Source organism: Temnothorax longispinosus, chromosome 3 (assembly GCF_030848805.1).
Source record: "Temnothorax longispinosus isolate EJ_2023e chromosome 3, Tlon_JGU_v1, whole genome shotgun sequence".
In the NCBI taxonomy this organism is placed as follows: domain Eukaryota; kingdom Metazoa; phylum Arthropoda; class Insecta; order Hymenoptera; family Formicidae; genus Temnothorax; species Temnothorax longispinosus.
Genome location: NC_092360.1, coordinates 6,110,622 through 6,125,672, shown reverse-complemented (window position 1 = coordinate 6,125,672; position 15,051 = coordinate 6,110,622). Strand labels below are relative to the sequence as shown.

The 15,051-nt window shown below is 39.8% G+C and overlaps 1 protein-coding gene and 1 long non-coding RNA gene across 6 annotated transcripts in view; one reads left to right on the top strand and one right to left on the bottom strand.

Moving 5' to 3' along the window:
* The window catches only part of LOC139810402 (uncharacterized), a 162,586-nt gene that overhangs the window by 30,158 nt on the left and 117,377 nt on the right, over positions 1-15,051 (bottom strand). The window lies entirely within an intron of this gene.
* Ogre (optic ganglion reduced) lies at positions 2,526-11,720 on the top strand. Its single transcript, XM_071772848.1, has 4 exons — positions 2,526-4,312; positions 7,249-7,356; positions 7,956-8,111; positions 8,798-11,720. The coding sequence occupies exons 1-4, from the start codon at positions 4,064-4,066 to the stop codon at positions 9,374-9,376; spliced, it is 1,092 nt and encodes a 363-aa protein (XP_071628949.1). The 5' UTR covers positions 2,526-4,063; the 3' UTR covers positions 9,377-11,720.

Below are 15,051 nucleotides of genomic sequence, written 5' to 3'. Positions count from 1 at the left end.
ATGATTGTGCGAGATTATAGGCCCGATCAAAAGTTTACTTTGTACTTTTGTGAAAATATAACAAATCCCTCCCCAGGATGAGATAATATTATACTTACAATAATATTAGTATTCTGAAAGAAAGCGTGAGAAAGCTTCATCCTTTTGTGGTTAAAATAATCGCGTAGAATGATAATATTAAGAAAATTTCAAAAATTATAAATGTTATCATTTATTAAGTTATATTATTTTTTTTATTTATGTAAATACTAATTCTAAGAAATGTTTATTTAATATTTTCTCTGTGGTTGAGCTAGTTAGTTATTCATCTATATATTATTGTATAAGATAGAAAAATATATTAAATATATTTAACAAACAGATATTTTCGACAAATTTTTGTGGCTTTCAAAGCTATCTTTTATCTTATTCTTTTTTTTTTTAATTAAATTTTCTTTCAACGTTCGAAAAAAAGAAAGATAAGAATGAGAACCGTCATTTGTAAATGAGTTTGGAATATCAAGAAGCGTACAGATGTAGAGGCAAAAACTCAAGGATAAGATGGAAAGCTGTTTCTCCCTGAGAAGTTCGAGAAATACGAAGAATCTCACAAGGGCAAACAAGATTTCGTTATTTGGAGGACTTGTTCGTTAACTGTACTAGCGAGAACGCGAAGCAGACTTGAAGCAAGATACAATTATTAGAGAATCGTGAATTCTAATAACACAGAATTTTAATTAAAAGGTAGGACGGAAGTTGATACTCCAGTTAAGAACACACGGGCAAGGTTCACGTACAATTTTGCGTTATTATGATATAAAATGGAGACACTTTTATTACACTTCGCGTAATAAAATTCCTTAATAATGGACGAGCAAAGTTCTGTTCAGGATTATTAATATTCATGTCTCTTAACACGGCTTTTGGGAACTTTTGTTTTACAAAGCAGCAAACACAACTATGAACACAGCTATGAAATGTTATGTTGGGAATTCTCCTTGGCAAGATAAACTGCGAATTAGCGTTTCCGACGTCAGATACATATTTGTACACTCAGCAGCTTGAATATGCCTGTGATAATATGTTTTTAATAGGTTTTTCTTTATGGCGCGAGCTAGCGAGTCTCTTCAGTCTCTTATCTTCGACCATCTTCGTCGATGTTTTTATGCGTCGTTGATAAATACAAAAGCTGCCGCTGATTGAAAACCGCGAACGGTTGAAATAATTTACTTCCACGAAATGTTCAATTATATAACGAGTGCAATAATGATTCCCACCGAGATTGGAGTCTGACGAAACCTTACACAACAAGATGTGGAAGATTCAATTATTGCAAGATAATTATCATTACATAATTGAGATGAGTATTATTTATACAAAGGAGGATGATGACATATCTTTCTAATGACGCTTCGGAAATAAGTTACGATGAAAATGCTCTCGACCTCGACGAAGCGTTTCGTACGTGTTCGGTAATCGATGTCTCTACAAGTTACCGTGCTGTAATGTTGCATCATACTACGAAATTTTAGCGTGGTGGAAGGTAGAATGACTGGACAAACGTACAACACAAGAGTATCCAACGCGCGGCGTCCCTTCCTCTCTCCCCCCTGTTTCACAAGCGCACGCGAGTCAGACAATTCCAACCACAAAAAATCTCTCGGGTCCTCGGGTGTCGATCTCCCTTCGGGGTCTCGAAAGCGAGGCGGAAGGAGGGTAAGGGAGACGACGCCAGCAACCCCACATGTGCGCGCCGCGCCGGCAACGGCGGCAACATTGGGGTCGTCCCCTCGTTTCCCGAACCAAATGCTGCCGCCTGTAAAAAGGATGATGATCATGGCAACGCCAACGGTGAACGGTAGTAGACGAGCGCGCGCAGCACGCATTATACAACGTCGACGGCGCGCACTATAGCGCCCGAGCTGAGGCTGAGAGACGCGCATCGTGCCCCCCTCCGTCGGGTACCCTTCCCCATCAACGAACCGACCTCCCCCGGCCCCCCTGCCTGCCATTCCCTGTACACGACTACGACTACACGTCCGCCGTTCTGTCGGTCCTTTGGTACCCTCGCTGAGCCTTCTGGCGTCTCCCATGCGTCCCTTCACCGTCGCCCCCTTCCCCTAGCTAGACGACACAACAAACAACCGCGACTTCTTGTCAGTTGCCGCTTAAGATATTGTTACGTTTATGCGTGCGTGCGCACAAACGTACCATGCACATGCCGCAACACGCCGGCACTCTACGTTGCGGCTGTCTCACGGTAGTTTTCTGTTGGAGAAAAAAAAAAGACCGGGAGAGAGGAAGGAGAGGCGTTCATTTCCTCCGCGCGAGAGGAGCAGAAGACGCGGGGCACCTAGAGCGGCGAGCGCCGCGCCGCTGCACAATTTTGTTTCGCATCGTGCGTGCACGAAGGCTCGATTCACTCGATTGTGCGGAGAGGGGACGACTTTGTCGGGAAGGGGGATAGAGGAAGAGTGTGAGAAAGAGAGAGAAAGAGAGCAGGGGGGGATTGGCGCGATTGACAGTTGGTAGTTAGTGTCGCTTCCTCGATACGCGACGGCGGTGTGCGGCCACATTGCGTTCACCGTGAACGTGGAGTACCGCGAGCTCTGCTGTCCTGCGAGTCCTCCGGAATACCGAAGGGAAACTGGGAAAAGAGGGAGGGGGGGGGGCAAAGGGGAGGGAGGAAATCTCGCGTCCTCGAGAAGGGAACGTCTACGACGAGACCTTTAGCTCTTTGCCTTAACGTCCCGCGGTCGCGAATGGGAGGGATCGTTGGAGAGATCGAGGGTAATCGGTTGAGAAATCGAGAAGCTAAAGGAAGAAGAAGGAGAAGAAGAAGGACGGAGGGATCGTTACTAGGAAGATCCTCGTATAGCGTGTGGCGCCGCGTTTGTTTACGCGGCCGTCGCAGTCGGATGCTAACAGAACGCGCGGGAATTCCACAAATGTATTCTGTGATAATTACTCAAGAGAAGGATACACCGTGTGCCTGAGGAGATAACTGTTCAAGGAATTCGTCGGCTGATTACCGAGGAGATTGTGGAAAAGGATAAATATTGAAAAAAATTATCTGGACGAAGAGGAAATAAAATAGTATAGGGAGTTATCAGGACTGAAAAGAGAGCGGAAGCGTCGGGGATAAGAGGAAGGACTCGAGGAAACGGAAGTAGCGCGAAGAGGGACGAAGACGCGACTCGCGCCTCGTCCGCAGCTCTTCCTCGTCCCTTTCCTTCCCGCAACGGCGCTTTTATTGCCCGCTCGCTAAATGATTCACGCGGGCGCGTGAGCCGGGCGGGCGATCTCTCTCCTGTCTCTCTCTCTCTCGCAGGAGGAACTGGAACACGTCGAGGACTCGTCGGGAACTCGTCCAGCGTGTGGTTCGGTGACCGATCTCTCGGTACGGAGAGTCGAAGAGGGAAGGAAGGGAAGGACCCCCGGCGGGGATAGAGGGATTACGGAGAGAGAAAGAGAGAGGCCGTGAAAGAAGGGCACGCGGAAGGAGGGAGAGAAAAGGAGAGAGAGAGAGAGAGGGAGCGAGAAGGAGGAAGAAGGTGAGACAAGGAGAGAGGGGGCAATAGAAGAGGAAGGCGAAGCGAAGCCCGGGGTACCCGGAGAGAAGGCGAGACGGAAGGAGGAGAAAAAAGGAGGGAGGTAGAGAGGCACGCCGCGTGGACACAACCGTGCACGCTCGTGTCTCTCTCTCGTTTCGTTTTGCTGCTTTCGTTCGCGCGGCGAGAGCGCGGTGGATGAGCTACGCTCGTTAGTGCCGGTTGATGGTACGTCCTCGTCCTCGTCCTCGTGGTCCTGAATCCGCCGTTAAAATTCGCAATCCGCCGGTGAGGAGGAGGTGACCTCGCGCTCTAGCGACGATCGCACGTGGTGTTGGTTGGTGTCGGTGGAGGTGGAGGTGGAAGTGGCCGGCGCGCGGCAACGACGACGACGACGACGGCGACGGCGGCGGCGGTCGAGGTGACCACCGGTGAATCCTCGTCTTTCAAAAGCGTCCTGGTCGTTGCTTGTGTCCTCCTTCGTGGAGGACGTCGTCCTCGCGGTTGCTCGATAGCGACACCCAGACGCGATCATGTACAAGCTACTGGGAGGACTCAGCAAGTACCTGAAGCGGCAGGAGATCGTCACGGACTCGATGCTGTTTCGTATGCACAACCACTTCACCACGGTGCTGCTGTTCACGTGCTCGCTGCTGATCACGGCCACCCAATATGTCGGTAACCCGATCTCCTGCATCGTCCAGGGCCTGCCCGTCAACGTCATCAATACTTACTGCTGGATAACGTCCACGTTCACCATGCCGGACGCGTTCAATCGACAGGTGTGTGTGAGATTTCCGATTGTAACGTACCGTATTCTCATCCTCGACCTCGACGAGCGTAATCCCCGCTCTCCATTGATACTCATTAACCGATACGGATCATTAACTAATCGAGAACGACATGTTAATTGCAATAAAAACGTCGGAAATTATATCGCGATATATATAGCATTGGAAAAGTCTACGTGTCAAGGTGAACAACATCGAAGAAGATCGCTATATATGAAATTTGTTAACGAAGCACGAAATCGCGAATAAGATACTTCTACAAAGTCGGTTTGCCCTGAGATTTTTTACTCTCAAGATATTTTTAAATTCTCGATTTGCTTTATATTATGTTGGGTATTCAAACGCAAGCCAAGTTTGTGGGGAATAGATTTCTCAGTGTTTGCCACAAGTTTTGCGGGCGGGAAAATCGTTATAAATCATATAAGAATTTGCCGCGCGCTGTCGGCGGAAATGAAGTTTGACGATGAAAGATGACGGTAGATTAACCGCGGAAATCGAGCGATGCCTTGATGTCTACTGCTCGAATTTACAATTTGTTAATAAATTTGTCCATTTTTTTACCATGGGTATTTTATTAAAAAAACTAATTCAATTACGCAGTGCAATTGCTAATGTTGTCTATCGTACTACAATAGCACGTTGCGTATCACACTTGAGATTGTGTGAACTTGGTCAATCGACAATCGTTACACACTATTTCCCTATTGATGGATAAATTGCCTTTAAAATTACGAAAAAGTTTCCACGGCTGCTGCCGTTTGTTGATCGTATAATGTTTAAACAAGTAAGATTAATTCGCTCTGTGAATACCTGTGCAAGATGTTTCACGGCAAAAAGAGTGATTAACGAGGCAATTGTTTGTTACATCACCATGCTGATTAAATTTTAAATTACTTAGAAAGTGCAAATTCTTAGTATTCATTATCTTCTTACAAGAATTCCCGTCATTTCATAGAGGCGACTTATTTTGTAATTTTTTTTTCTATTTTAAAATACTTGGAATTTGCTCGTTGTTCAATAGGCAGCTTCTGTGAATATCGTCTCTACTTGATATCCATCGACGTTCGCGCGTCGAATAAAAGCTATATATGCGAAATTATATATCGCCAAGTTATCACACATGGAAATCAAATACAGATTGTATTACCGGCTGACCCGCGACTTATTGAGCCAATCAAAGCTGCGGACGCGAGCATAGCTAATCTTTATAGTTTCTTTTTTACAATAGAAAGCCATAGGTATACATTTGAAATCGCCCTACACTCGTATAACAGTTTATTTGGCTATTCTAGATTACGATCCAGATATATCGCGATCTCCTCATCTAGTTGCATCATACTGTATATAATATCGCTTTCGATATCGCTTTGCGGTTAAGAAATTTGTCACGTTTACAGCTTCGATCCAATAGGTCGGTAGCGGATACACAATCAGCATTTGATTTCCATATGTGATAAACCTGATATGGGGTTTCGCACACATATCTTTACGCGTGAATTTTGTAAGGGTGGCACTCGCAATACGATAAATAATCGCAAATTTATTATTATCGATAGTTTAGTATCTGTAATCCATTCGAATTCTGCGATCGAAGCACAAAATCGTTGCGGATTACATTACAAGAATCTGCCGCGCGAATTTATTGGCAGAAATGAAGGTTGACAAGCTCAACATTTTCGCTCGAATATAAATATGCAGATGTACGAGGATAAGCAGAGGGAATGCCATTTAAATGAGGGGATAATTAATCCAAGATAGATTGGGACGAAATGTTGGAAATTGTAGGCAGTCAACCACGATCTTAATCGAAATACGTGGGACAATTGAGTTTCCCACGTACTTGTCACATATGTAATGATAATAGCGCAAGGAAATCGAGCCGAGAGAAATAGCCTCCATATGTTACATTAGATGCTTTCCATTTACATCAAAACTCAGATAATTCTCACTTGTGACGTCATTATGTCTTTATTATTTATTAATTGCTAAAAAGGATAGAACGATGTCACAAGTGAGAATTATCTGAGTTTTGATGTAAATGGAAAGCACCTATTGTTGCTAAAATTTATGCATGCGAATATATAGAATCGTATAAAACTAAAAGAGAATTTATATAAACATAATTCCTTATACTTGATTTTAATTTATACAACGCGTTCGCAAATTATACTTTAAAATTTGGCCGCCAGCATCATTTTTAGACGTGTGAATTGATAAGTCGCCTTTACGGGATGAAAAAAAAAACGGATAAAAATTACCATGACTCGATCACCTTTGCGAGAAGTTTTTTTTATATCTTTTTAAAGCTTTTTTTATATCCGCTTTTATATCCGCTGCACTACGATATAAATGCAATCTTTGACAAATTTATGCATCCCCTCCCTTGATTAGCCCTGAACCGGCGGTATTTTTAAGATAAGAGATTGCTTACGTGCATATCAGTGCAATGAGTTGTGTACCGCGATGAAGTACCATATGGTATCAACGATTATCAACGACTCCGTTAAAATATCGCCCGAGTTGCTGCGATATCCTAATTAGGGAAATTAAATGAGTGAAATAATTTGAAAATATAAACATAATTTACGACACTGTTAATTGTCTCTAATATTGTCGTGCCCTTCGTAAGCGAGCGCGTAATAGAGCGCTTGACCTTCCTGATTAGAGTCCGCTGATCACGAGGGGCTATTCATTTAAGAAAACGCACGTTCAGTTGTGCATTGTTGCGCAAAGAAAGACTCGTATTGTCGACGGCGAAGAAGTGCCAGCGTCAACTTCTAATAAAACAATGCAGACCCGGGGGGAGAGGAGGTTTCTCGTTATCGACATCTAAGGAGCTAGGGTCAAATGGCTTTATCGCGTCGGGATACGTATAGCGCGGTATGTCATCGTTATCGCCGCACCACTGCAGTCTCGTGTTTCCGCAGGTCGGCGTGGAGGTCGCCCATCCAGGAGTGGCCAACGACTTCGGGGATGTCGACGCGAGGAAATACTACACGTATTATCAGTGGGTCTGCTTCGTGCTGTTCTTCCAGGTAAGCAGAGAGAGAGAGAGAGAGAGCAACCCCCTCGCCCGCCTCTCTCCTCTTTATCGGCGATCTTGCCTCTTGCCGCACGGCGAACGCGCGCCACGTAACGTAAGAAGGGAGGACCCTTGAAGGTCTCTCCTCGGTGTTGTCCCTTCTTTATGCTCGTCCGCTTTGTGTCTTTCCGCTGATCCACGCTTGTCCTTTATGTCTGGTGGCCGACTGCGGCCCACGTGCGGACTCGTGCGTAGGAGATAAATGGTCGCTTTGATACCCATCCGCAAAGATTTGTATAGTTACAATTGTGAGGCAAAAAGGTTGAAAAAAATTGCACGTTGATCTTCAATTAATTTTCGAATGCGTTGTGCGTTAGAGAATTAGAGAGTAATAGAGAGAATTCTATTTTTGAGAGCGTTCAATGTATGTACAAGAAAAAATTGTGAAAAAAGATAATAGTCAACTTTTGTGAGTCCACTTTCCCATGTCTCGATAAGTTTCGTGTAACACAATTGACGTCACAAAACTGACTCATTGTCAGTCTATTCTTTAGCTTATAATAACATTAATGTAATGTTGATCTATTTACTCAGTTATCTTTTTGTTAACAGGCGGTTCTGTGCTACATCCCGCAATGGCTATGGGGCTTCTGGGAAGGCGGCCTGATGCAAGCGCTGGTCATGGGAATGAATTATGGCATGGACAGCGAAGAAAACTTGAAAAAGAAGAAAGGCGCACTCATGGATTACTTGATGATGCACATCAGGGTAAGAACGCGAACAAATCGGCTCCAAAAGTTTCGATTAAACAAGTGTTGACTTGGCAGATGAAAAATAGTAATATATGAAAAGTGAGAAGGTAGAAACCGATCCATTATTTAGCTGGTATCTTGCCGCCCTTGGTGGTCACTGATATCTACTTGCTGGGTTTCAACAACGTCGCACGTGTCATTGTTATCGTTAGTCATAATCCATAATATTCTCGCAATGTTTTCAAAATATACTGGAAGATTAGATTGACTTATAGATAACCATGGAACTCGCTGAAAAAATGATTAAAAGAAGCAGTGTTTAAGATGATCTATTATTCAAAGATAAAGATGATTTTCTCATTAGATTTGATAAAACAACTAGTAAATTTTAATCTGAATCCTTCTTAAATACAATCATAATTTCTTCCAATGTAAAATACTTAATAAGTTCTAATCTGAATCCCGTTGGATGCAATCATAATTTTTTTGCGATGTAAAATATTTGGTAAATTCTAAGTCACACTGCGTTGCGTTTAATAGATTATGCGAGATGTCCCGGTGTCACTTAGGCAGAATGTTGGAGAACGACCAGAGAGGCGAGGGGGGGAACAATATAATGAGAGAGGGAGATGACCGCGTTAAGTCCAATTCGTCCTCATTGAGTCCAATTTGCTTTAATTCAGCGACGAATTGTGCTTTCAGAATCACAACACGTACGTGTATCGGTACTTCGCCTGCGAGATTCTGTGCCTCGTCAACATAGTCGGCCAACTCTATCTGATGAATCGATTCTTCGACGGCGAATTCCTCAGCTATGGTTTGCGAGTACTGCAGTTCTCGGACACGCCGCAAGAGGAGCGAATTGACCCCATGGTCTACGTGTTTCCTCGCGTCACCAAGTGCATATTCCACAAATACGGAGCTTCAGGCACAATACAGCAGCACGACTCGCTCTGTATTCTGCCGTTGAACATCGTCAACGAAAAGACATACATATTCATCTGGTTCTGGTTCTTCATACTGGCCGTCATGTTAATCGCTCTGATAATATATCGAGTGCTGATCATTTTCGCCCCGATGATACGGCCGAGACTGCTGCACCTGTCAACGAGACTGTTGCCCATCGAGACTTGCCACAGCGTCAGCAGAAAAGTTGACCTCGGCGACTGGTGGATACTTTATATTCTCTCGTCCAACATGGACTCGCTCCTCTACAGGGATTTCCTTATGGAGTTCACAAAGAAGATGGGTAATACCAGCTCGAAGTCCGTGACCGCGTAAGCGCGAGATTTTGGACGCGCACCTCGCCGCGCTGTACATGTATAGTACGAGAATTTCTTAGTTTAAATTACATTTTATACACGGACTGACTCGCACCTCGCGGCGCATTCCTGCAAACATCTTTAGGACCAGAAATATCGCTAGGACCCACATAGTTTATATTTTCGTATCATATATTGTAACGATATGTAGCCTTAGACATGCGAGAGGAAATGAGATTCAAATTGGACTTCGATTGTTTTTGTAGACAGTGATTCAGGATTATTCTTACTTCTAACTTTTAAAAACTATACATACAAAGAAATACATCATTATCGATTTATCGTTAGCTTTTTACCAGGTGCATCGGACCCAAATACATCGTTATCGATCAATCGTGTCATGTTATTTTGCTTTGTAATGGTCTGTTTTAATCATTTATTTGTTTAAAAGTTAGAAGAATAATCTGAATCCTATTGTAAATAATTAATTTTTCTCAAGCAATCATTTTTAAGCATATATATATATGTATATCTCATTTTTATCAGATATTTTTATATTGCATGTATATCCATATCTCGCATATAGTTCAATTGACATATGTAGATGCAAGTTGCTTGGGAAAGATTAATGCAATGATCTTGTACTCAGTCTCATGTGAATGAGATTTTTTACAAAAAACTTATATCTAGGATACCTAAATAGATGTAAGTTAGATATAAAAACAATGGACTATTCGAAGAAGAGCTTAAATTAGCTTGAAAAGTGATTCTAACACAATTTTGATATGGACGCGACCAAGTAAATAAAATCTAGCTCAATTTTCAACACCCGTCATGTATATAATATAATAGATATATAAAGGGTGTTCTGACCTTAACTTTTCTTTCATTAAAGACAGATGTAACGAGGCGAAAGTTTTTTATCTTCAAAAGTGTTGATTGCATTTTTTTTCTTTCTTTCAAAATAGAGTTGAGATACTAATTTTTATAATTCAAGAACAAATCTATCGAGACTCGATAACTCGATCAAGTCTTGGTCTCACGTATCAAAAGCCAACTAGAATTTAATTTCACAAATATACATACGTCAGAATTACCGTCATATTACTTTATAATCACTTGAAATAGTTGTGTAAAAAATAGTTGTACTATACTCGCGATAGATGTTCGCCGGTTGCTCAAAGCGTATCGACTTTTATCCCGTTCCCATAGTCGCGTTCGAGAATTCGGTTCGTCGGTCGTGACGGCCTTGGAAAAAGGTGCAGCGTGTAATCTAACTGTTAACATCGGATTAAGCGGTTTCCGTTGCCTGTCTGCACGAAATGACCGATGAAGTTGCAACTTATCGTGACGCGCACGTTACGAACCTGTCGCGACGTTTTCAGCGAACGTTTATCCATTCGACGCAACAGGCACTTTACGAGTGATATACGCGTCATTGCTATTCCCTACACGTCAATTAAGGGAGAAGAGGCTACATTAGAAAAGAGCGTGATTTGGCGTCACATACGAATCTCCGTTAGCTGTTATATAGCGTGTCCTAGAACTCGCGACTTCAGTTTCAGCGGCAGAAACTGACTTTTTTTTTTTAGCTGGTACCATAGTTTACCAGTTTGGTGTCGATTTTTCTACAACTAAATTTTTGTGCGATTGACATGTCCGATATTTTGTATAGGAGAAATAACAGACTACGACTCTTTGTAATTCTTGCTTAACAGAAATCGATTTATTATGGTATTTGTCGTCGAAGTCGAAAATTTTTTCCGGTACCGTCCAGTATGTAATTTACCTTCTTTCTAATAATTTTTTTACGCAAATTATCCCTCGCATTTCAAACGCGTACGCGTTTGAATGTTACTTTCGCTGCCAACTGATTGCGTCATCCTGGACCGCAAGAAAATCGCGTTGTTTGCAATAAGGCCTTAGCGCGACTAGTTTATAAAATGGTCACTGCACGCAGATTGCGACGACCAAAAGGTATCGTAGGGAGAACTGTCAGCTTTTTTCTCAAGCTACTATTTCAATGACCATATCAGGATTTATCCGTCGTAATTACGTGCATGTTTGTATTATCTTATGTAAGATGTGATAAATAGTGTTAACATTCTTGAGAGACTAAAGGTAGAAATCATTAAGAGGGAGAGAGAGAGACACAAAAAACTTTAATGCCGACCTGCTCATCTTCGAGTGTCGGCACACGCGAGATTTTTTTGCCCGTTTGTGTTCCGCGGACAACACGCCGTTGTCAGACAAGACTTCCACTCGGAATCGTGGATTCGTTCGTAAAAATTTCCTAGCATTTAAGAGTTTCATTGTATCTACGAGCAAAGATGTGCAAAGATTAAAGATTCTGAACGACCTAAGCCGAAGTCTGTGGTTTTTCTGCCTTGGGCGTATGTGGGACAATGCGGAGATTTCAACGCGACGCTCGTTGACGCGACTCGCGATAAAGGTCCCTGCACACCGTGACACATGGATCACATTTGGATGAAGATAAAATGATTTAAGATGGCCGACTGCTGAATCAATTCAGAAAATTTTTGCGACGTCACCATAATTCATAATAAAAAGAAATAAAAAACGATGAGATATGATTCATAATAAATATGAACTTTCAGCTGTCCTGTGTCTATTGCGTCATATTATGAAATGGGACACAGATTGACGGATAAAAACGTTAAATTTCACACTAAGAGAAATCAAATGTGTCTAATACTGGAAATACCATTTTGTTCTTCTCATTACAATTTATAGCATTTGAATTTTTTATCGAAGTTAAATATAATTAAAAAATGCAAAATGATAATTTCCTGATTTGATTAAATAATTCCTGGTTCATATATTTTACTCGCTAAATTTTTATTTAGTAAATAAATTATAGAAACCGTACAAAAAAGCGAGTTTTAAATTCGAGTAGAATAGTACTTTTAATAAAAAAACGTATTTGATTAATAACGTATTATTCGTAAAAGTATTTAAGAGGGAAACACTGCGATCATTAAAAGACATTGTCGAAACCATGAATAATATCGATTGCTTTTGCACTTTGCCAGATACACGAGTATTGTTTTATGTATCGAGGTTTTAACGTTTCCACACGCGATTAAGATGGGCATCGCGTAACCGCATTCGTATGATTTGATGACGCATTTTCCACGTCTGTGAATAAATTAAACTCCAAACAGTTCTGATAAAGTGATAAATCATTTATTACAAGAAGACGAACTGTACGATTAGAGAGAATTGTTTTAGAAGAATTATTACAAGATTTAAAAACAATTTAAGTGAGTTAAAGTGAGAGACCTTTAATATTTATATCGACATTTTAGAGCACATTTTCAATATTAAATTAATAATTAATATTAATAAATAATTTAATTGTGTCCATTAAGATCAGTTCCTCAAAATCAAGTGATTATAAATGATGTTATATTTATCTTTCACGGACATCCAATTAGTCTAGTTTCCCATTACCCGATTCGCTGTAATTTCAGCGTATCCCGTATATAATGATTCACATACGCTTATAATTAATTATAAAGAAGCGACATTATTTACACACGGTAGAACGCTTGACGTAAGAATTATTATTCTCATGATGCGAAGTATGACGATCCTCGTACATGTCACGGTTAAAAAATGATGATCGAAGTCTGGTAGACTGATTTTACGTGGTAATAATGATCACGATACAGATGTTTCTCGTAATTATTAGTAATTCACACGCCATGATGCATAACGAGAGTGTTCAAATAGAACATAACAGGAAGCTTTTCAAAATCAATTTATCTGAATCGATTAAATGTGCGTAGCAAAATTGACCACAAAATTAATACTATAAAAATAATATAGAATGAGATAAAATCCTCCGAAATTAAATAAAGCAAAATCGATTCCAGGTATTTTTTTAACATCAACATATTGCTTATGCATATATATTATACTCAATTATGCAGGTATTTAAAAAAAAATTATAATTGTACATTTAATAATCGTTGCAACGAGATTATTTTTAATCGCCATTCTCACAACCTTTATTTAATAGTTTTGCGTTATTAAATCTGTTAATAAATCTATTATTAACGTTATTAACGAGTGATTGTAGGAAGTTTATAATGATTGTGCGAATTAATCATTCCTGCCTTGAATTAAGAAAATTTTTTATTAGTGCACAAAGAAGTAACTTACGCAAAAACACACAATGAAGAGTCTTAGAAGTACAATAGTTCAAATTTATAGATCCCCGTATAACACTTAGGAATGCATTCCGTGTTATATAAATCCGTGTTATACGAGTCACATAAATTATACATAGAAATTATATATGGATTATGCATATGGAAACACATATTCGTGAAAGATATAAGATGTTTTATGTTTTATATTATAAAAAAAGTGAAATAAATATTAAAAATGTAATAGTAAAATATTTTTTAAAACAAATATTAAAATTTTTCCGTGCGTGTGTTATATCCCTTATAGAAATTTAATACTGTAAGTGATTTTTTGGCTAGTAATTAATCACTTAAAAACACTATTAAAAGCACTGTTAATAGTGCTTTTAATAGTGCTTTTAAATGATTAATCACTAGCCAAAAAATCACTTACAGTATTAAATTTCTATAAGGGATGAACCCATGTTATATGGGGGTCTCTCTCTACTGTACTTATGAAAATCATTTATTAATAAACAATATCATCGCAGGCTTATATAGCTTTATCTCCTAAACTAGAATAAAATAAATAATATCATAGTAAAATGAAATAATTTTTGAGTATAATTATGGGTGAATTTGTTGTTGAGTGACTTTTAAATATATTAAAACTATATGGATTTAAATGTGCTGAAAATTATGCGAATTTATGAAATTACAGTGCGACTTGGATATGGTAAAATTACAGATTTATTACATAATAAAGAAAAAGAACAGGATATATAGCGCTTTGTCATAGGCGCCCTCTGCTCAACATCTATTGCTCAACGTTCACGTCGGTAAATACAGTTGTCCAAACTTGTTAAATTACCAATTGATCGATCGCCGATCAATTGCAAGAAAAAAATACGATAACGCGTTACACGTGAAGTGGAATACATAAAAAATTAATTTAACTTTATATACCAGAATTTATGCTTAGACATTTTTTTATTCTTTTCAAAAAAATAATTTTTTCTTTCTCTTCAATTTTCTCTTGAAGAAAGAAAATCAGATGCACTTTTTGCCTTATTACAATCGCATTTTTTGGTATAAAAAATAACTTTTTTTTTTCTATTAATTTGAAATAATAAGCACGACGGAATGTCTATCGTTATTGCAATGCGACGAATTTTGACTGCAAATTCAGCACTAAGTAAACATTAATACCGTCTTAGTGTTAATAAACGGATAAAATCAACAGCCATCAGTCAATCATGCAATACCGGCGCGTATATAAATTCTATCATATTTGTTTTATTTCCAGCCGCTGTTTACTCACATAATATATTTTCAAAGAGTAAATAATTAACGTACAAACAAGAGTAAAAGTCACGGTTGTGATCATGACACGTGCGATGTATTTTTAAACAATGAGAAGCTCAAACGAAAGCTCAGCGAAATTATCGCGCAAATCTGAAAGGTACACGTGCACTGAATATCACGTTATTGGAATATTCTAAATAAATAGGGATCGCTTGAGTTTATCGCGTCTAATTCA

Excerpts from the sequence above, each read along its gene's own strand:
- Ogre (XM_071772848.1), top strand. The coding sequence starts at position 4,064 with ATGTACAAGCTACTGGGAGGACTCAGCAAGTACCTGAAGCGGCAGGAG. Across the intron at positions 4,313-7,248 it reads CGGACGCGTTCAATCGACAG|GTCGGCGTGGAGGTCGCCCA; the intron begins GTGTGTGTGAGA and ends GTGTTTCCGCAG. Across the intron at positions 8,112-8,797 it reads ACTTGATGATGCACATCAGG|AATCACAACACGTACGTGTA; the intron begins GTAAGAACGCGA and ends TTGTGCTTTCAG.